The sequence below is a fragment of the Trachemys scripta genome, chromosome 3 (genome assembly GCF_013100865.1).
Source record: "Trachemys scripta elegans isolate TJP31775 chromosome 3, CAS_Tse_1.0, whole genome shotgun sequence".
Classification (NCBI taxonomy): domain Eukaryota; kingdom Metazoa; phylum Chordata; order Testudines; family Emydidae; genus Trachemys; species Trachemys scripta.
Genome location: NC_048300.1, coordinates 78,394,689 through 78,417,388, shown reverse-complemented (window position 1 = coordinate 78,417,388; position 22,700 = coordinate 78,394,689). Strand labels below are relative to the sequence as shown.

The following is a 22,700-nucleotide window of genomic DNA, read 5'->3' as shown; positions in this document are numbered from 1 at the left end:
AAGGTAACGGCAGTTTCAGAAAAAGGTTCAAACTTGAAAAATTCAAATCATTGTTGTACGTTCCTCCTTCTTCATACCATAAAACAAGATTCTGTATCGCAAGCATTACAGCTCCACCTACCACGAAACAATGGAGAAAGGAGAGACATGTGGCAAAATCACTGTCAGTCATGGATGGAGAGTGTGTGTACACTCGCACATATGTAGCCATACTCCCATCTTCCTTTATGGGAAGCAGAATCCTTGTTCAGTCCTGCTACTTTTATTTCTAACCCTGTTTTTCAGTGTTACTCAAAAAGAAAAAAATTAGAAAAAGAACTTTCTACAAATATTTTACAGAAAGAATTACTGACGTTTAAAGCTCTCAGTGCACAGGATGATAGTGTTCTTTCTCTCTCTCTCGGCAACTCCTACCATTTCCCATTCCACAGAATGGAGCCCAGCATTCTGACGTTTTCTCTGGGGTATGCAGGTACAGGTTTGGCTGAAACTCTGATGTAGCTCAGTAACTGCCTTGTAGGGCCAGATACATTAGCTATTTCCAGCTCTTCAGGGCCAATGTTGTGCTCAGACTTCTGTGTTCTTCCTCTCAAATTAAATTCTGCTTCCTGGGCCCCAGTCTTCTCTTGACTTCTGCTTTATCCTCCTCTCTCTCCCATTAAAGATGTAGCAGAATCCAAACACTCTTCATTCTTAAAGGGTGGAGGGCAACCCCTACCTCAGGCCATAACTCATTACCTGTGTTTTTTCCTCAATATGGGAGATAGCGGGAGAAGCGGAGCTTGAACCTCCAGCTTTGGCTTGCATCGTCAGCAGAAAAAAGAGAACTCGAAGGAATGCCCTACTCTTGCTAGTGTTATTAATAGTGAGGAAAGAGTGCCTACTTTGCAAAGGCATTTCTCTGTCCCTGACCTTCAGTTCAGTAACCCTGCTTGTCTCTCAGTAGTCTAAATATTTTTTATGCCTTTCTCTCATCAGATAACACTAGCAGTCCTATAGTTTGATGTTCCAACAAGTCTAGTGAGTCCCTGTGAGATGTCTAGGCTATACTTGTACTGAAATGGGTTACTGTCTCTTCATAAGGTGCAGGACCAGACTGAATCAATTTCTCACCTTTTCTTTTGGCCTGACCTGTGCTCTTTGGGTCTGTACCATGGCTTGAATAATACTATAGTGCTTTCTTGACAGAAAGATTGTAATCCAGGTAGGGATATTAATCAGTTTGCAGGGGCCTAAATCTTCCCAGACTAGTGAACCTTCACGCTTCCCCATCACAAATTTTGACTGCATCCTTTCTGAGTCCAAGAGCCCACTTTCTCCTTTGCACACTACTGAATTCCTTTGAGAATAACCATTTAATCTGGGATTGAATGAGGCAGCTGGAGAGAGTAGTAGGTAGTGGTAGCTCTGCCTTCCATCCACTCATGACATCAAAATGAGATATCACTTGCAATAGATTGTGCAAATCTGCACAAATAGGATAATCCCTTCTTGTGTGCTTTAATCAGCCATGAAATAGTTTTGAAATACTGCTAATTCGTATATCATAACTAGGCTTCAGAATGAAAACCTTGTTGAGATGAATGGGATCATTTCACACCTCTGGGCTGTTGTTTCAGGCACACTTAAGCATTGGTTTCTGTTCAGTTTATATATTGAAGGTTATTTTCACAACCATAAAGGCTAGAGTCTTACTCTTTATCAAGCTTGGATTCTTGAGCACAAGACAGCAGGCTCAAAAAAGTAGTACTAATTTGCAGAGCTGCATGAACTAGCCCAATTTGATTTCTGTATATGGTAGTTAGATGAACAAAAAAATTGTGTAGGTTGTTTCAATGAGTACCAAGAGCAGTAAGTGGAGGGAGGGGATAGCTCAGTGGTTTGAGCATTGGCCTGCTAAACTCAGGGTTGTGAGTTCAATCCTTGAGGGGGCCACTTAGGGATCTGGGGCAAAATCAGTACTTGGTCCTGCTAGTGAAGGCAGGGGGTGGACTCGATGACCTTTCAAGGTCCTTTCCAGTTCTAGGAGATAGGATATCTCCATTAATTTATAAGTTTGATTGCTTGCAGTAGAGCCCATAGTAGACTGCTGGGAAGCTGGAGGTGAACCAAAATTACCTCTTTTTTCACACTTTGATTTGCAGGATAAAGTACGTGTTCTCCTGGGAATGGGGAAAAGGGTTTGGAAACTTGTTACCTCCACTCACTTGATTCTCTTGCATAGTTATAAAAGATCAGGTCAGACGGTGCACAGCCTAGTCTCATAGGATCCCTTTGTCCCATACAGTCACCTATTGTTTCTGTACATAATAGTCCTTTTGTTAGGTCCATGCTAACGATACCTTCTTTGCAGGGACTCCTTTATGCAAGGTCCAATTCCATTCAACAGTTCTTACTACTTGAGTCTGTCATCTTGGAGGATGATAAATGATGGTTTCTGCATTAGATTTTTTTCCTTGTAGAGGTTTAACGTCTGGAAAGTACCAGAAAACTTTCCACCGTAGTCTTTTAGTCACTCTAATTTGGAACATTTCTGTTGGGTGGTCCTTTGGGAACACCTGACAAGTGTTTACAAAGTCTTTTTACTTGATCTTCTTAGGGTTCTGTAAGGGTGTAGGGCTTAGCATTCTTAAGGTGCAGATATTAAGCTGTCGTTTCTGCTCTTCTGAGTCAGTATAAGAGTGCCTTTGGCTCACTTCGATCCCGTTATAAGGTTATAAGTTATCAGATCTTACTTTGCCTTTTTGAAAGTCTAAACTTTTGTTTTCATGGGCAAAACGAGGATTTGAGACCTGTTCTGACTGATGAAAGCTGACAGTATTCTTCCAAATATATGTTGAGACACCCACTACTACTATCTGTTCTTGGGAATTCTGAAGAGGTGGCAATGCCTATCAAGTAGAGGGAGTTGAGGAACAACAAACAACTCTTGAGTCACTACCTGATGTCTTTCCTTATTCATTACCACTCCTCACTGACTAGATCCAACATCCTTTTAGGCTGACTTTGATATCTGAGTTCTCCAAGCTACCATTCAAGGAAATCCTGTTTTCTTATTTTTACTCCTTCATACTTCTGCCTGTTGTACAGAAAGCTTTTGGGTAGGATGGAATAAGATGGGACGTACAACAAGGGCAAATCGTATCAGTAACTGTTTATCATCTATTCTCTTTCCCTTTCTTTTCTAACATACACACTTGAATATTCTAATTCTGATCAGTGTTTATTCCCATTGAGGTAAATTAAAATCAGTGGGACTGTGTGAGTAGTAAGGTGTGCAGCACAAAATGAGTTAAGGTGCTAGAATCAAGCTCTGAATAATTATAGAAAGAGGATAGAGACTATAAATATATCTCCTATGATTGACAGTGGTTTTAGCCTCCTGGTATATGTAGCTGTAACATTTGCTGTATAAAATCTTATTTTGTAGACTGGAGAACATGAAGGATTCCTACAAATGCAATAATGGTACGTAATGTTCCCGTTGAAGGCATTATGTATGGCTACAATCCTGACAGGACTCTTTTGAGAGTTTACAGGCTCATACCTAATGTTCAAGGAAGAAGGCACCAAGTCAGCTGTTTGTTTGCTTGTGAACTGCTGATTACATATTTAATTTCCTGGAAGAGCAGTAGAGTGCAGTATTTAGATAGCAACTAGAAATGAAAATGTTCTTGAAAATGTCCTGGAGTTTGAAACATCTGGTGTCTTTCTAAAACACGTTTCCATATAAAGTTATTGCACTCCACTCATTCTCCCCCACCCTTTAAAAAAAAAAAAAAAAGTGAATACTTGATATTTTGCAGTGTCCTTAAGATATTCCCCCTGCTCTGAATCAGGGTTCAGTGAATCATCCCAGAAAACTTTGATTTAAAAAAAAAAAATTACAATTTTATGTGTGGGATTTAGGGACAGTTAATACAAACACATCCATGAGAAGAGGATACTTAAGTTGTTTAGAACAGACATCACAATCACATACCAGTGCTCAAAGTAAACCAGTTACAGTTAGGATTATCAGTCCCTGCATTTATCTTCACATATAAACACACACCGCTTTCTACCAGGGTAAATAGTTGTATACAAAAAATATTTGCAAATCCAAATTGGTCACCAGAACACTGGTGGTAGTGGGGGAGCACCCATGAAAAGTAGCTTGTTGAAAAGCAGCAAGAGATTCTACAAGTCCCCTGTTGAAAATAAATGGCTTGCTTATTTATTCAGACAAACCTCTGATTAAGCTTTCACTACTCTTCCATACACTGCTGTATAGAAATCACATATCATGCTTTTATGAACGCATACATGTTAGTTATGAAGTGGATTGTCCTAGTAAACATTTAAAAAGTATTTTTATTTATCTTCTATCTACAGGGGACAAGTCATTAACATGAGATACCTGGAATATTTTGAAAAAATACTTCATTTTATCAAAGACAGGATCCTTGTTTATCATGGGTAAATGGTTTATTTAATATTTTTTCCTTCCTCCTTCAATATCAGTTCAAATTTGTATTATATTCATAGGCCATACAGAAAGTCTGGGGAAATATTTTCTTAAAGTTCCAGTACCAGTCATAACTGTGCCCTCTTACCAATGGGAGAAGCTCACTAATTGCCATATGAAAGAAAGCAAAGTAATCTTCTCTTTTACATGTGAATGATAATAGTAATTCAAGTAATTAACATTTAAGAGTACCTGTACCCACCCTGCTGGCCTTTATCAGGCATGGGTGGATCTTAGCCCTGTCTTACAAGGGAGGGTGTGTTTTGTTCAAGGTGGTCATGGAAAATGTTGATTCATACTCCAGGTTACGGGAGTATGAATTAATTAACTTTTCGGACCAATATTGGTGGTTGATGTGTGAAGCCTATGGCAGGGTGGGAGATGTGGGTATGGCTTTGTATGGATTATCTGTGGAGGGTAATATATAGGAAATTGTGATCTTTGACAGGTATTACGAAGGCTGGGAGTCAGTGTTTTCAGCCCTTATAAGTGAGTGTGATCTGTAGTTTAAAAAGCCACCCTAAAGGCTTTTCTCTGGAATAGTGAGGTTTGGAGAAAGTTAAATGGAAGGTGATTAAGGAGAAAAGGAAGATACTTAACATTGCTGTTGGACTATAGAGGATATTTTCAGACTTCCTGACAAGTGAATTAGCCTCTGGGAGATAGAGCCCGATTCCGGGAGACTCACGGTGAAACTGGGAGGGTTGGCAACCCTAATTCAGTCATAGAAAGAAAATCATTGGGTAAAAAATGTCTTATTCTATTGTTTAATTTTCACCCCCTGACCAAATGGGAAGAGCGGGGAAATTTGCCAAGGGAAATGCAGTAGAATATAATGTAGTAGTTCACTCCATTGACCATCAGAAATGGTTGGTTACATTGAAACTAGACCAGGGATCGGCAGCCTTTCAGAAGTGGTGTGCCAAGTCTTCACTTATGCACTTTAACTTAAGGTTTTGCGTGTCGGTAATACATTTTAACGTTTTTAGAAGGTCTCTCTTTATAAGTCTATATTATATAACTAAACTATTGTTGTATGTAAAGTAAACAAGGTTTTCAAAATGTTTAAGAAGCTTAATTTAAAATTAAATTAAAATGCTGATCTTACGCCACTGGCCCACTCAGCCCGCTGCTGGCCTGGGGTTCCATTCACCTAGTTCGGCAGCGGGCTGAGCGGGTCCTGCAGGACCCCGGCTGGTAAGGGGCCGACAGCCGGAACCCCAGACTGGGGGTGCAGGTGGGAATGTGAGAGGTGGGTGCAGGAGCTCCCATTTGGTGCTCAGGGTGGGGATGTGGAGGGGTGCAAGAGTCAGAATGGGGCCTGGAGGTATATGAGGGGTGCAGGGGTCAGGGCAGAGGGCTGGGTGTGTGTGGGGGCGTTTAGGGGTCAGGGCAGAGGGCTGGGTGTATGTGTGAGGGAGGTGCAGGGGTCAGGGCAGAGGGCTGGGGTGCTCGGCTCCTGGGGAGGGGTTAACGGCAGGGGGCTGGAGGGGATATGCCCTGTCCCCACCTCTTCCCCCAGGGCCCTGTCCCCACCTCTTCTCTGCTTCCTCCCCAGAGCAGCGAGCATGCTGCAGCTCGGCTCGGCTTGGCTCCACTCCCCCTCCCCCTCACAAGGGCGATCAGCTAATCGGTGGCAGGGAGAGGAAGTGGGAGGGGCAGGAAAGCACCACGCTGGGGGAAGAAGCGGGGGAGGAGGGAGCTTGGGTGCCGGCATGACCAAGCTTCTGCCTCCTGCCCCCGCAGGAGAAATCGGTGGGCAGGGGGGCTGAGTGTGGCCAGGATCCCGGCAGGCAGCAGCGTGCCATCAAAAATCGGCTCGCGTGCCGTCTTTGGCATGCGTGCCGCAGGTTGCCGACCCCTGAACTAGATGGATGTTCTGAAAAATGCTAATTTGTTTGACCATTGTGTTGCTGTATGTTAAAATTGTTGCATGTTTTATTTTAGTGCTAATAATCCTAAAGGTCTGCTAGAAGTTAGAGAAGCACTGGAAAATGTACATAAAGTAGAAGACCTTCTTCCCATAATGAAGGTAAGTTTTGCAACAACCTTCAGCTCATGTGGATAACAATTTAAATGGACAGTTGTATGTCTAATTGAAAATGAACAACTATAGGAACTGTCCTGTACAACACATTATGATATTGGAAATCATAATGTAAGGCCCTCAAGCAAAATGGATGCCACTTTTTGCAGAAGTGCTTGACAGAGGGAAATGTTATCAGCTGATTCTAAAACACAGATTAGTACAGAGAGATGACAAAAATGTATAACTATTTAAGGGACTATGAATGATTTAGCTAGAAATAAATATCTCTTCCTAAGAACTGGCAGCAAATATTCCCGGTCTTCAAAAAACTGATTTTGATCTGGTTTGGATTGCATGTATACCATTCTCAATTGTACATGTCACATTGGAATGCTGTTTCTCAATAAAAGCTTTTAATTTTTTTTAAAAATGAAATCCCATTGGCCAAAACATAATTCCATGGATCATACTATTATATTTAAAAATACATGGTTGCAAAAACCATTCACTCAACAATGGAAATGGAGCAGTTGTCTTTAATGCTGCATGGATAAATTGAGAGAGCCGGTTAGTATTTAAGTGGTCTGGTTGTTCAAATAGGTGGGTAACTTTGAATAGAACTTGTCTCTTAGTTTTATTTGAATAAAGTTATTGTGGTTTATAATTGACATATTAGTTATGGCCTTTGGCTTCTATTTTAAATTTAAATCACTATTTTTTGGCTTTGCAAAATTTGAAAATGTGTTTTGTTTTGTGTTTTTTCCTTCTGGTGAGGAGAAAAATATGCAAAGGATGTTGAATGAGATTGGCTAACAGTTAAAAATTGTGAGCTATGTTCTGGAATGCAATTTAGAGTAATTCATGTACTTACAAAGTATAAACCTAAAATACAGACTCTACAACTTGTATTACTGTTTTCACATTAATATGCCAAATGGTGAATATCCTATTGGGGCTTGGGAAAAACATTTGTCTGTATAGTTCTAGCTTAGTCTTTTTTTATTTAAATTTTTTATTTAGGAGACCATAGCTGCACTAGATCTCTTGTTAAAACTGTCCTCTAGAAATCTGTGTTACAGAACAGTGGCTAGAAAGCTTGTCCTTCTATATTTATTCTAATATATTTCCTTTTTTTCTGAAAGCAGTTTAACAGTAAAACAAGAGATGGGTTTACTGTAAACACAAAAGTCCCTAGCCTCAAAGATCAAGGGAAAGAGTATGATGGATTCACAATTACAATAACGGGAGACAAGTACGTTTGCTTTAAAAATTCATATTTTTAATCTAATCTTTAAGGAAATGACAATGAAGAAATGTTGAAGTATTATAAATCATCAATAGCAATTAATTTCTTGTTCTAATGGCATTTTGTACTTGTGTGATTGGGCCCTTTGTGTAGATGACTTAGTTTCTCTGAGTCTGGAAGTGGTTCTCAAGTGTGCAGTGTCTCAGCCGACAGTGACCCTATTATTCAACTCATGCTGTTGAATGCACATTGAAAAGTTTTATCCTTCATAATAGTATCCACAAAATTCTGATCAGCAGAACTGTATGGCTGACAGCTTGGTGAATCAGAGCTGTCTCCGCTCAGATAGAGTTAAATGTTTTCTGCTCTGAGAACTTTTCAGTCTACTTCATAGACCATAAAAACAGATCTGAATGCTCTGAATCAGAATGGATTGGAAACCACCATCATAGTGAATCCATTCTAAAAGTGGGGATGGACAGAACAGGGGTTTTTGGCCTCACTTTACTGAGATTTTTGAGTGTTTTGTGATGCTTCAGGCAATACTCTACAAGTTAGACTCATGTAATTCCTAGTTGGTAAAGTGTAGTGAGGAGGCATTGGGTCCATTACTGGTTGAGATAGTAAATACCCCCTTTGAGAGGCAAGAAGCTAGCACTCCTAAAGAGTGATTTTTAAGCCCATGTTCTCTACGGTCCCACTACAACAGTATGGAATTGATAATTTTCTTAGACATTCTTTCCATTCAGATTACTTAGGGAATCTAAATTCTACACCATCATTTAAAGTGTTCTACAACTTACTGCGGACATCTTTAGTGTGGAAGGTAGACATTTTACTGCATCCCAGTGGATTTTTCCCTTTTGAATTTTAATCTCTAGACCTTCTGCACATTCGTAATGGGATGATGCACAAGATAGTTTCATTATATTGGGAAAATATTTATCTGTGTGAAACTGTCACATCGATGAAATTTCAATCACAAGTGTAAAATTTTGGTAAGAATCTGAATAGTTCCACATGCAGACCAAACAGTACAATTTTGTAGTAATTAGCACTAATTAGGAAACAATTCCATTTCTGGAGTTTCAAAGTTAACAAAACAAACATGCTGTGGATTCTAAACAAATAAAACAGACTGAAATAGAAAAGTACCATGAGAGAACATAAGAATGGCCATATTGGGTCAGACCAAAGGTCTATGTAGCCCAGTATCCTGTCTTCTGACAGTGGCCAATGCCAGGTGCCCCAGAGGGAATGAACAGGACAGGTATTCATCAAGTGATACATCCCCTGTCGCCCATTCCCAGCTTCTGGCAAACAGAGGCTAGGAACACTATCCCTGCCCATCCTGGCTAATAGCCATTGATGAACCTATCCTCCATGAATTTATCTAGTTCTTTTTTGAACCCTGTTATAGTCTTGGCCTTCAACATCCTCTGGCAAGAAGTTCCACAGGTTGACTGTGCATTGTGTGGAAAAATACTTTTTTGTTTGTTTTTAAACCTGCTGCCTATTAATTTCATTTGGTTGCCCCTAGTTCTTGTGTTATTTACCTTCTCCACACCAGTCATGATTTTATAGACCTCTATCATATCCTCCCCCTTAGTTGTCTCTTTTCCAAGCTGAAAAATCCTAGTTTTAGTAATATCTCCTCATTAATCTCGCCATTCCATACCCCTAATCGTTTTTGTTGCCCTTTTCTGAACCTTTTCCAAGTCCAATATATCTTTTTTGAGATGGGACAACCACATCTGCATGCAGTATTCAAGATGTGGGTGTACCATGGATTTATAGAGGCAATATGATATTTTCTATCTTATTATCTATCCCTTTCTTAATGATTTCCCACATTCTGTTAGTTTTTTTTGATTGCTGGTGCACATTGAGTGGATGTTTTCAGAGAACTATTCACAATTACTCCAAGTTCTCTTTCTTGAGTGGTAACAGCGAATTTAGAATCCATCATTTTATATGTAAAGTTGGGATTATGTTTTCCAATGTGCATTACTTTGCATTTATCAACATTGAATTTCATCTGCCATTTTGTTGCCCAGTCACCCAGTTTTGAGAGATCTTTTGTAGCTCTTCGCAGTCTGCCTGGGACTTAACTATCTTGAGTAGTTTTGTATCATCTGCAGATTTTGCCACCTCACTGTTTAGCCCTTTTTCCAGATCATTTTAAATTTCTTGTTTCATATTGTGTGGATAAAAGATTTTTTTCTGAGTAACACCTCTGAAAAGTTACAAAGACAGACAACTTGGCAAAAATAGTAGGTCAAGTAGGGCTCAAATTTAGTTATGGTAAAACAAATATCCTTTAAACTCAGACATTAAGCAGTAACGTCCTATTAGAAGGCAAAAATATTGAGAGTAGAACAGTTCATATACCTGTGCAGCACTATGTTAGCCAACAGAGACCTTAAGAAGGAAGTGATATCAGGGATAGAAAAAAACAAGGCATCTATTGCATTTACTAAACTCAACAGCATATGGAAATCAAAGATGTACGGCACCAAAACACAACTAAGAATTTTCAATTCAAACCTAATCTCATTGCTAACATACAGCGGAGAGAGCTGGAGATCTACTAAAATGTCAAACCGAAAACTAGACACGTTTGAAAATAAATGCCTATGAAAGAGTCTGGGCATTGGTTGGAAAGACTTATTCACCAATGAAGAGACTTGAGAAATCACCAACTGGCAACTCATTTCTACCAGAAGCAGAAAGAAAGCGTTGGATGTGTTTGAGGCATCTACTCGTGGTGCCAGCACACAGACTCCCTCAGGAAGCTGTTAAGTGGAAACCAACTGGTATGAGGAAATGAGGGCACCCAAGAGAAACCTTAAGAAGAGCCCTTAGGAGAAAGGGCAGGCTAGTCTATCTCAATACCACAGAGCAAATTGAAGGAGCAGCAAATTATGGTGGTTAATGGGGGAGACTGATTTCCACCCTGTGTGCCAATATTGGTGCGGGAAGGGTGTAAATGTAAAAATAAAACTTTAATGCTCTGTCTAAAAAAAAAAAAACAAAAGCCTCTAGACTTCCTTCCATCAAAATATTAGCAGTTATTTGCAATAAAAAATTGCAGATAACACCTACCACTTTGTCAGTAGAATATTAAAATATATTCTCTGATGTTTCTATTTCAACCTCAGTGCTTCTCATTTGAGTGGGCAGCAGATTTGTTTTCTTGCTTTAAGTAGGGGTGATATGGGAGAAGGTTTTGAGGGAGGGAAGAAATATTAGTCTGAACTATCCTGCATTTTTGCACCTCTTTCAAGTATTTGATTAGTGTCTTGAAATTTATTCAAATAATCTTTTGTATTAGAGTTGGGAACATATTATTTTCAGTGGAAACTCAGACAACGGAAGAAAGAACACAACTGTATCATGCAGAAATAGATGCCCTATATAAGGATCTAACAGCCAAAGGAAAAGTACTAATTCTATCTGCAGAACTTGGGGTAAGGTTTTTATGGAAACAATTAATTCATGCTAGCTTCAACTTCAAATTTTGTCCAGATGTAATGTGGGTAATTAACCGTTGGAATACTTACCAAGGGTTGTCATGGATTTTCCATCACTGGCAATTTTAAAATCAAATTGTTTTTTGCTGTTTTTTCTAAAAGATATTCTCTGGTTCAAACAGGAATTAATTAGGGAAGTTCTGTGGCCTGTATTATGCTTAAAGTCAGATTGGATGATAGCAGTGGTCTCTTCTGGCCTTGTAATCCATGAATCCTTTATATAATTAATTTTTAATATCTATACTATCATTTTTTATTTTTGTCAAAATACAATCCAGTTTACTGTGCATTGCTCTAATATTCAGATTTTTTGGCACCGTTCCTAAACAAGTAATAAAATTCACCTCATACAGAAATGCTACTAGTAAGATGAAATTAAGTGAAAGGTTTCCATTGTTTAAGGGTAATCTATTAAGTTGCTCTGCTTTGCTAAAGTAATAGTTTAATTCCAAACACACCGCATGAAATGTTCCATAATAAAAATGCCATTATTTTTTTTATCCTGGCTTGCAATCACTGCATATTATTACCATGATGAGCACTATTTAATGTTATTCATAGACTGGTTCCTGACGGCCAGTTTTAAATTGAGAATTGACATAAATACATGACAAAACAATAGAATAGTTTTCAGGTTGATTGCATTCTACCTGAGAAGCTGGCTGTACTTTAGATTTATCAGGATCTTTGACATAGCATAATGCCTTAGTGCTGGGTGAAATACAATGCTAGTTTGTTGTTCAAGCTAATTCCTTAGCTTGACCTTTTTGAGTTACTTGATCTTCCAACGTTCACAATAGGGATGGTTCAATTTTATTGAAACTTATGATATATTTTTCTTTATTTAAAAAAAAACCCCACACCTTAGGGTTGAATATATTGTATCATTACTTAATGGAGGGTATTACAAAGTGCACTAACATTCTTATGTTTCTTCATCTCATATCTGTACACTAAAGTATTTTTTGAGCCCCTGCTTGCATTTTTTTTTAATCTAGGAGGCAGATGCTGTGTGCAATCTAATCCTGTCTTTAGTTTATTACTTCTATAACTTAATGCCACTCTCAAGAGGATCCAGGTTAGTGACTGATCTTGTGCATTATCTCTCCATCTGCTATTCTATTTTAGTGTATGTGGGATTGTTTATCTTCTCAGTGGATTTGTTAATAAAGGGACTTGTGATAAATTGCAGTTGTTTCTAATGTGTTTCTAGGGTCTCTTATTCTGATGATACTGATAACATTCCTGATGCTGTAGCCCTCAGGAGACTGAACCTTTATTGACCACTATGGTCTGAGGCTAATCAATATTAACTAATTAATCAATCAGTAAACAATCCATCAATAAGGCTACAGAACTACAGTTCCTCAGTACCTGAATCCCTGATTTTTACGGAGGTGTCAGATGTCTGTTTTTATCTCTAATAAAAAAAAATATCATGAAGTGCTTTTTTAATTTTTAACTGAGGAGTAAGAAGTTGAATTTGTATAATGTAAAATAATTCCAATTGAAAAATGTTACGGAAAGAGACTTGTTGCTCTTTATTTTTTAGTGTGATAGCTTATTCGGTGATCATGGGAGCACTGATGGCAAGTGGGAAGGAAGTAGCAGGAAAAATACCAAAAGGAAAGGCAAGTTCTACATAAAAATACACTGGCTCAACCTAGATAACAGAAGTGATACTTCTAAGTATGGAGAAGCAGCTGAAGGAATAAGCAAGGACTCAGAGTGTGTGTATCAAGTGTTTGTCCATGCTTTACCATGGTGGCTTTCAATTTTATAGTGTTTTTTAGGATTCATTGCTTTTTGTGTTTTTGTGGATTCTCAGATGACAACTGTGTGATATATAGTATATTTCAGCATCTATTGTTAGCCCTGAGGCTGCAGCTGTTCCCCTCCGATGTGGACCTTTTCTAGTAATCCATGCCTTTTATAACCTTGAGGCCAGATCCCAGTGGTGACCTCCTACTTGTGGTTCCCCTTGAAGAAGTCTCTGAAGATTCAGCTTGAGCAGAATGCAAATCTTATCTCTGGAGTGCAGTGGGCTCTTAAGGGCATGCAATAGTAGTGTTTCCTCTTTGCTTTCAGATGAAGTTCAATGTTGTTGCAATTTACAGAATTCTGAAACACATTTATATGAAAGAGCATCTCACCCCATCTTCTGCCACAGGAGTTATGTATGATCTGCTGAATTACCTTTGCTGTTGGTTCTGGAATTTAAAGTGAAGTTCTGGTCTGAAAAGTGACTATGTAAAAATGATACCACCTCATTCATCAGATATGTTCCTTTTGTGTAGTTAGTCATAGCTGCTGACTTTACTGACAAAAATAAGCTGCTTTGAGAAGTATCTCTAGGGGGTCACACTTCAGGTGCACATGCACCTCTCGAGACTGGGACCTCAATCTGGTTCTCAATTACAGTAGAACCTCACAGTTATGAACACGTCAGAAATGGAGGTTGTTCGTAACTCTGAAATGTTTGTAACGCTGAACAAAACCTTATGGTTGTTCTTTCAAAAGTTTACAACTGAACATTTACTTAATACAGCTTTGAAATATTACTATGCAGAAGAAAAATGCTGCTTTTAACCATCTTAATTTAAATGAAACAAGCACAGAAACAGTTTCCTTACCTTGTCAAATCTTTTTTTTAACTTTCCCTTTTTTTTAGTAGTTTACATTTAACACAGTACTGTACTTGCTTTTTGGGGAGTGTGGAGGGGGGGTCTCTGCTGCTGCCTGATTGCATACTTCTGGTTCCAAATGAGGCGTGTGGTTGACTGGTCAGTTCATAACCCTGAGATTCTGTTGTACCTTATGAAACATCCATTTGAACCTATGGCAGCCTGTTCTCTGTTCCATTTATCTATGAAGATGGCCTTTTTAGTAGCCATCATGTTGGCCTGTAGAGTTGGGGAGATTGGTGTCTTGATAGCAGATCCTCCCTTTACAGTATTCTTCAAGGATAAGGTTTCTTTACATACACATCCTAAATTCTTACCTAAGGTTCTCTTGGAGGTTCCTTCTTTCCCAATATGTTCATTTTACCAGTGTTTTTCCCAAAGCCACATAACTCTCTGCAGGGGCCTCTTTTAATACCCTGGGTGTTAGGCTGTGGCCTCCTACTTGGATAGGACAAAGCAATTTTGAAGGTTACCCAGGCTGTTCATCTTTACAAATAGATCCAAGGGATCCACAATTTCTGCTCAAACACTATCAGGATGGATATCTGGATGTATCACTTGTTATGAGACTGCAGGCTTTCATCCTCTTCAAAGGATGATAGCACATTCTACCAGGTCACAAGCAACATCCACTGCTTTGCTTAAGAACATATTAGTGTCTGAGATGTGTAGGGCTGCTGCCTGGGTTTTTGTACGTACATTTTTGAAGCTCTACTCTTTAATCCATGCCATCAGATCCAATGCAGCTCTCACTGCTGCAGTACTAGCTTCAGTTCTGGACTCAGTTCCAAAGCTCGCTCCTCCCTTTGGAAAAACTGCTCAGAAGTCACCTGAAGTGGAGCACTCAGAGACACTACTCGAAGGAGAGGAAGAGGTTACTCACCATGTGCCGTAACTGCAATTTTTTGAGATATATATCTCTATGAGTACTCAACTACCTGCCCTTCCTTCACCTCTGCTTAGGATTGTTCTATGTGGACACATTTGTGTGGAGAAGGAACTGAGGGTGGTTTGCCTGCGCATCCCTACATTGCCTCCGTGTCCAGCACGAGGAGGCTTTTAGGGCGTGTGCACAGGCTGAAAGGGCACTGCTAGAGTATGAATCTCTCATCAAGGACTTGAGAGGTGCATGTGCAATGGAAGTTGAGCATTTATAGGGGGACACAACTTGGACAAACTGCAGTTACTGCACAAGGTGAGTAACCCCTCTTTTTGCTGTTAACACTGCAGAACCAATTCAGCTAAGGGAGAATGACCTGGATTCTATTCCTCTGAAACCATTGAAGAAAATTATATTATACAGGTGTAACTGATAACCAAGTTTGGCTTGCAATACCTTTTACTGGGGATGAGGCATGAAAAAGGAAGTACAGAACCTAGCTTCTCTGTTCACTATTGATGAGTTTAGAGGGCTGATAGCTAGCAAGAAAAAATTGAGCTCATTCAGTATTGAAAATTGACAATAAGCAGAGAACAAATAAGAATGGCCATGCTGTGTCAGACCAGTGGTCAATCTAGCCCAGTATCCTTTCTTCTTACTGTGGCCAGTGCCAGATGCTTCGGAGGGAGTGAACAGAACAGGGCAATTTTGAGCAATCCATATCTTTTCATCCAGTCCCAGCTTTTTGCAGTTTGCAGTTTTGAGACATCTGGTGCAAGGGGTTGCATCCGTGACCATCTTTTGAACCCCCAATTATACTTGTGGCCTTCATAATGTGCCATGGCAACGAGTTCCACAGGTTGATTTTGTGTTGTGTGAAGAAGTACATTCTTATGTTGTTTTAAACCTACTGCCTGTTAATTTCACTGGGTGATCCCTAATTCTTGTGTGTATGTGAATGGGTAAATAACACTTTCTCCACACCACTCATGTTTTTATAGACCTGTCATATCCCCTCTTAGTTGTCTCTTTCCCAAGCTGAAAGGTCCCAGTCTTTTTAATCTCTCCTCATATGGAAGCTGTTCCATACCCCTTCTCTGTACTTTTTCCAATTCTAATATATCCTTTTTGAGATGGGTAAACAGAATTGCACACAGTATTTAAGGTGTGGGCGTACCATGGGTTTATATATTGGCATTATGATATTTTCTGTTATCTGTCAGTTTCCTAATGGTTCATAACATTGTTAGCTTTTTTGATTGCTGCCTCACACTGAGCAGATGTTGTCAGAAAATTATCCACAATGACTCCAAGATCTCTTTCTGGAGTGATAACAGCTAAATTAGACCCCATCATTTTGTATGTATAGTTGGGATTAGGTTTTCAAGTGTACATTTCTTTACACTTACCAATGCTGAATTTCATCTGCCATTTTGTCGCCCAGTCACCCAGTTTACTGAGATCCCTTTGTAACTTTCGCAGTCAGCTGTGGACTTAACTATCTCAAGTCACTTTGTATTGTCTTTAGATTTTGCCACCTCACTGCTCATCCCCTTTTCCAGATCATTTATGAATATATTGAACAGGTAGGTTCCCAGTACAGATTCTTGGGGGACCTTGCTATTTACCTATCTCCACTGTGAAAAAGGAAACAAAGAATAAATGATCCGATCTTTTACTTATCCATGAGAGGACCCTCCCTCTTATCCCTGACTGCTTAGTTTGCTAAAGAGCCTTTGGTGAGGGACCTTGTCAAAGGCTTTCTAATAATCCAAGTACACTGTATCAGCTGGATCACTTTTCTCCACATGCTTGACACCCTCAGAGAATTCTAATAGCACCTCACTGCCACTTCTAGTCACTTCAAAGTGAAATGCACTTTGAACTTTCCATGTCCAGCAGCAAGTCTTTCTCAGTGGAGGGCCAATTACTAATCTGTTCTCTTCAGCAATCCACCAGAGCAAGAATTTGGTAAGCTTCAGGGCAGAATGCAAAATGTATTTTTCTGACTAGCTTTTTGATTCTTCTTTATGAGAAGAAATAGGGCAGTGGTGGACAACCTGGGGCCCGTGGGCCGCACGCAACCTATCCGGGTAATCTGCTGGTGGCCGTGAGACAGTTTGTTTACATTGACCGTCCACAGGCACAGCCACCCGCAGCTTCCAGTGGCTGCGGTTCGCCGTTGCCAGCCAATAGGAGCTGCGGGAAGCGGCATGGCTGGGCCACAGGGACGTGCTGGCCGCCACTTCCTTCAGCTCCCATTGGCCAGGAACGGAGAACTGCGGTCACTGGGAGCTGTGGGCGGCCGTGCCTGCGGATGGTCAATGTAAACAAACTGTCTTGCGGCCTGCCAGCGGATTACCCTGGTGGGCTGCGTGAGGCCCACAGGTTGCCCACCACTGAAATAGGGTATTGCACTTTGACTGGCCTTTGTTGATGTGAAGCTGCCCAGGTATCTTGGCTGTGTTTAGTAGTATACATGTCAAAATTACAAAAAAAAAAAAAAAAAAAACCCTTAAATCATAGTTGTTACTAATGCTAAACTGGAGTTCAGAAATATGTAATGGGAAGAATTAGATTAATGTAAAATGCTAGAAGAGCCCAATATTATCCCAGATTTCTGGCATTACTGAATTTTTTCAGTAGGCCATCAACTAATACTACAGAACAAACATCCAGCCTTCCAATTTGTATTTATTAATGGGGAATATAATCTATTGTTTTAAAACCACCCTTGATTTTATAATTTTATGGCATTTAATCACTAGTGTCCATTAATTCTGATTAAGACATAAGATATGCTAGATTCCACTGCAAAAGGATGAAAACGTTGGTGACAACCCAGGTACTTATCTAATTCCACGGGTTTAGTTTTTCTTAATAGATTAGGAAAGGCATTGTCCCTTCCCATGGATGTGCTAACAGTAAGTTAGCGTTTTTCAAAATGCTATATTTTCTTACTCCTTTGTAATTATTTGTTGATGATATGTTTTGTTTCAGTTGGTTGATTTTGAAGCCATGACAGCACCTGGTTCTGAGGCTTTTAGCAAAATAGCCAGAAGCTGGATGAATCTCCAAAGGTAAACGTTTTGTCAAAGAAAAAAAATTCAAAACTATTCTATGCAGACTTAAACAAAATGTGTATGTGTATGTAAAACAAATATGACCTGTGATAGTCCTTAGTAAACCATAAATGTTAAGATGATCATGCTTCCTGTGAGCCAGTTTATTGTACTTCAGCCTGTCATGATAAAATTCACTCTAGTGCAGAGGGCATGCACAAGGCTATATGTACCAATGAAAATCCACTTAATGCCTATGCTACAGGTTAATGTGGTACATATAGTCTTGCATAGACCCTCTGTACTGCGGTGAATTTCACCATTGGTCCCCAGCAGGATACTAGAATTCAGTCTGTGTTAAATTGTTTAAACTGTAACTTAATACAGATTTTTTAAAAAAAAATTGCCACCAACTAAATACCCTGTAGCACCTGCGCATAGTAAAATTAGTGACTTTCAATATTAAGTTTAAATAATAAGTCATGGGCCTGCCCAGCAATCTAGGAGTAGTACAGCAACTCCTCACTTAACGTTGTAGTTATGTTCCTGAAAAATGCGACTTTAAGTGAAACAATGTTAAGCAAATCCAATTTCCCCATAAGAATGAATGTAAATGGGGGCGGGGGGTTAGATTCCAGGGAAATTTCTTTTTGCCGTACAGTACAGTACTATAGTTGGGAGATGCCCCTGCCTTACCCCACACAGGCACAGCCCACTGGCACTGGAGACCATGAAGCAGGCAAGGAGGCTGAAGTTGCTGTAGGCTGGGAGAAGTACATTGTGCAGCAGCAGCGGTAGCTTCCCCCACTCTGCAAGCACCAGGGGTGGGGGGGCTCAACCCTAGGCCCGCCCACTCCACCCCTTCCCCCAACCCTCCCCCCTTTACTCCGCACGCCGCATCCTTGCTCCTCCTTCCTCCCTCCCCTGCCTCCTGCCCACGGCAATCAGCTGGCTTGTGGCGTTCAGGAGGTAGGGGGAAGGAGTGAGGACACAGCGCGCAGGCTCCCCCTCCCTTCCCTGCCTCCTGAACGCCACAAGCCAGCTGATTGCCGCCGACAGGAGGCAGGGGAGGGATGGGGGAGACGTGCTGCGTCCTCACTCCTCCCCACTCCCTCCTGCCCTTGGCAATCAGCTGGCTTGCGACGTTCAGGGGGCAGGAGGGAGAGGGAAGGAACGAGGACTCGGTGCACAGCCTCCCCCCTCCCTCCCCTGCCTCCTGCCCATGGCAATCAGCTGGTTTGCAGCATTCGGGAGGCAGGGCGGGGGGGGGAAGAGCCTGCACGCCGAGTCCTCGCTCCTCCCCACTCTCTCCTGAACACTGCAAGCCAGCTGATTGCCGTGGGCAGGAGGCCGGGGGAGGTGAGGGAAGGCACTGATCGGTGGGGTCTGCCGGCGAGTGGGTGGTGGGGGAGCATAGGGGAGCTGATGGGGGGCTGCCAGCTGTGGACAAAGCAGGCAGCCAAACGACGTTATAGCAAAGCATTGCACGACTTTAAATGGAGCATGTTCTGTAATTGAGCAGGGACGTAAGATCGAAACAACGTTAAGCGAGAGGGAGTTACTGTACAAGGTGTTGAAGCACACAGGGATAAGGATTTGGGTTTGGTAGCACCAGGGGGAAAAGTGAGTCACTATTGATCCATCCTACTTTGGCTAATTCACGTGGCGCTGCAGGGATCCACATCTAGCTCATTTCCTGGAGGGTCTCAGCAATACCAGGCCTCTGTGGGCATTTATGGAGGAGAAATTAAAAGGGGTTAAAAATGTGAATGTTTTTAGTGCAGAATGAAATCTAGTATTTTAAAACTACCCTTTTGTTACATAAATATATTCTAGTGTGTGTGTATCCAGACATATTTACAATGGAGTACACACGTTCATTCCTTGTAAACAGGTGCTCATATCCCAAACTTGACACTAATTGTCCCCTTTGTGGTCATTCTCAGTACAAAAGCAAAATTTTGAATGGGCTGGAGACTGAAATAGGTTCCTAAACATTCCTAAAGGTGATCCCTCTAGGTCAGGATTTAGGCACTTTGTGGGGTAGCTTACAGAGATCCTGCACTGCTGCTCTGTGCTGTACCTCTTCTGTTGATAGTTTAACTTAATTATCTATGGTTGTCAGTCTGCTAACTTTCACTAGAACTATATTCTATTTAAATGAAGGAAAGCATAAACATTCAGGTACATTAATTTGAATCTGAGATCAACGGCACTTTCAGATAATAAATTACTTGTAAGTCAAACAAATTAAATTTCCTTATATGAAGGAAAGGAACACATTAAATATACTCCACTGATGCAACATTGAAGCAGACCATTTTTTTTAATTGAATCCACACAAACTTTGACTTTATTATCTTAATACTCATGATGTGCAAACTGTAAATGTTCATTTTGCAATTTTTACTCTCACAGTTTTCATTAATGTATTATTAAAGTATTAAAACAAGTGTTGACACCACCTTCACTATGAAGAGTACTGAAATGATGTATCTGAATGAAATCAACTTCTCCCAATTTGTGGTTAGCAGTTTGGAGTGGTTATTTTACAAAATGAATAATGGTTGTTAGAGAAGTAAATCTTAGTTCATCCTAATTATTGCCATCCCAGAAGGCGCCTTTATATAGTGATTGCCTCATTCTCCATGCTGAGGCTACTTGCTGAGATGTGAGTCATGGTGAGCAAAAGATTTGAGCAACAAACTCCTGACCAAGATTGGGCTCTAAATCAGGACAGACTGAAACTTTGTCCTTGAAGTAAATTTTAAAATTCTATCGCAGTTTGTTAATTTTGTTCTCTTTTTCAGTATTTCTCCTTCTTACAAGAGTCTCCCATCAGTATCAGAGACTTTTCCAACATTAAGAACAATGACTGAGGTGCTAAATGCAGATTCTTCTCGTTGTCTTAAAAAAACTATAGTTGCTGTATAATTTATACAAATAAAGGGCCAAGACGTCTTGTTTTGTAAATTATTTTTGAAAAGGAAAAATTATGAAGAAACTGGGTCCTTTGTTACTTTTTATACAATTTTTGATAAATGTAATGTTTGAACCATTTTCTTTACCTTAGGGCTCTCAACAAATGGGAAAATCTTTGGATGAATGTTTCCATGCATAATTTAATGACACTGCTATCCTAATAGCAAATTTATTTCAGTGACCAATCCTAAGGGTGATATGATATAATTGAATGGGAACTATTTCAAACCTGCTGCAGATATGGATTTTGTTCTTAAAGAATGTTTTCCTTAATGCACTTTGAAAATCCCATATCTCCTCTGTCTTTCAGTCATATGTCTTCAGGTTCTTCAAAACAAAAAATTTAACTGTGAAAACTTTATGAACCATACTAAGTGTGTAATGCATAAATACACACTTTACATAATGTCCTATGAAGAAGTGTTTCAAATACCTGTTTGACAAATAATGTCAGGAACACTTGTAAAGAAATTGGTTTCAGGTGAACAAACTTTGGAAATAAAAATAAACAAATGATATGCTTAAAATGAGCCTTTTCTGGTGAGCAAATGACAGACTTATACTGATGGGCGTTGTTACTTGCAAGTGAGGCTGGCATGCTGCTTTTGGGTTTCTTGATGTGGAGGGCACCAATAGGTTGTGAATGTACTGGGAGAGTCATCTGGAATGCTACTTAGGCTGGTTTGTCAGATGGTGGTAGGGAGGGACACATCCTGCAGAAACTCAGAGCTAGTAGGGTAGCCCATCAGGCTGGCCAGGCTCAACTCAGGCAGTGAGGGTGACACCACACACTGTATTTCATAGAAAGAGGTGGATTTTCTTTCAGGCAGCAACAAAAGTGACCACCATGATTTGCAGGGAGTCCCAGTACATTGTGGCTTATCTTCAGAATCAGAGGGAGCTATGTAACCTATGTAGATTCTGTCTCCTGAGTTATCTTGGCAGCTTTTGTGGAGTAGGTGGCTTCAGCCACAAAATCTCCAGTAGACTAGGGTGGGTTAGATGGTTTATTTCCTCAATGTGGCCATTTTCTCAGTTACTTAATCTGGGCTAGTTTTTGGTCTTTAATGTTCTCCTGCACCTCAAAAACAGTAAACAAAAGAAAAAAAACCACGTCTGTTTCTAGGATCATGACTTTCAGAAGTCTTTTTTTACAATATCACTTTACAAAATTCACTCTTTGTTGTCACAAGCACTTTGTGGGCACAGTATTCCCTCTGCTAGTCTCCATTAACTATGTTCTTTGTTTTATGTAATCTGAATTTTCCAGAGCTCAGGGTTATGTGGGCAACTGCAAGGCTGTCCCCTAATCAGAGAGAGTGTGAAAAATATCTGAGGGAGCAACTTCTTTGCAAGGGGTGTAAAATTGACATACCTGCCGCCGTTTGGAGCTTGAATGTGATAGGTGCAGAGAGATCATTTAGCAGCAGAGGGCAGGCAATCCCCAACACCCTGATTATCAGACACTGCCCAGAAGAAAATAGCTACACATCTTTACGTAACCCTTCCTCCTCCAGGCAGTGAGTGCTGCAGCTCCCTGATGAACTCTAACAACTCAAGATACACACAGCTTCCCCTCTCTAACACCCTACTGCCACAAGAGGTGGCTTTTTGAATGTTTGAGGATGTACATGAGGAATAAATAATGTCCCCCTAAAGAAAGTGGCAAAGAACTGAGAATGCCCATGTCTGTGACTGAAAGAAAGGGCCTCTGAGAATAGAATTGGTGGTGCAGTGGAGTTAGGGTAGGGAGGGGGTTTAAAAAATGCACCCCTGA

General features: G+C 40.3%; 1 protein-coding gene across 11 annotated transcripts in view; it reads left to right on the top strand.

Annotated features, from left to right (window-relative positions):
- The window catches only part of TTC13 (tetratricopeptide repeat domain 13), a 64,387-nt gene extending 42,929 nt beyond the window's left edge, over nucleotides 1-21,458 (top strand). For 2 of the 11 annotated variants that reach the window (XM_034765143.1, XM_034765145.1), the window contains exons 16-23: nucleotides 4,375-4,458; nucleotides 6,455-6,539; nucleotides 7,682-7,788; nucleotides 11,117-11,252; nucleotides 12,314-12,393; nucleotides 12,868-12,946; nucleotides 17,880-17,959; nucleotides 20,752-21,456. In XM_034765143.1, coding sequence (XP_034621034.1) covers nucleotides 4,375-4,458; nucleotides 6,455-6,539; nucleotides 7,682-7,788; nucleotides 11,117-11,252; nucleotides 12,314-12,393; nucleotides 12,868-12,946; nucleotides 17,880-17,959; nucleotides 20,752-20,875 — 775 coding nt within the window. In that variant the 3' untranslated portion in view covers nucleotides 20,876-21,456. Of the gene's footprint in view, nucleotides 1-4,374; nucleotides 4,459-6,454; nucleotides 6,540-7,678; nucleotides 7,789-11,116; nucleotides 11,253-12,313; nucleotides 12,394-12,867; nucleotides 13,046-17,879; nucleotides 17,960-20,751 lie in introns of those variants that run through there. The other 9 variants (XM_034765142.1, XM_034765147.1, XM_034765144.1 and 6 more) reach the window with 9 other exon arrangements.
- The last annotated feature ends 1,242 nt before the right edge of the window (nucleotides 21,459-22,700 follow it).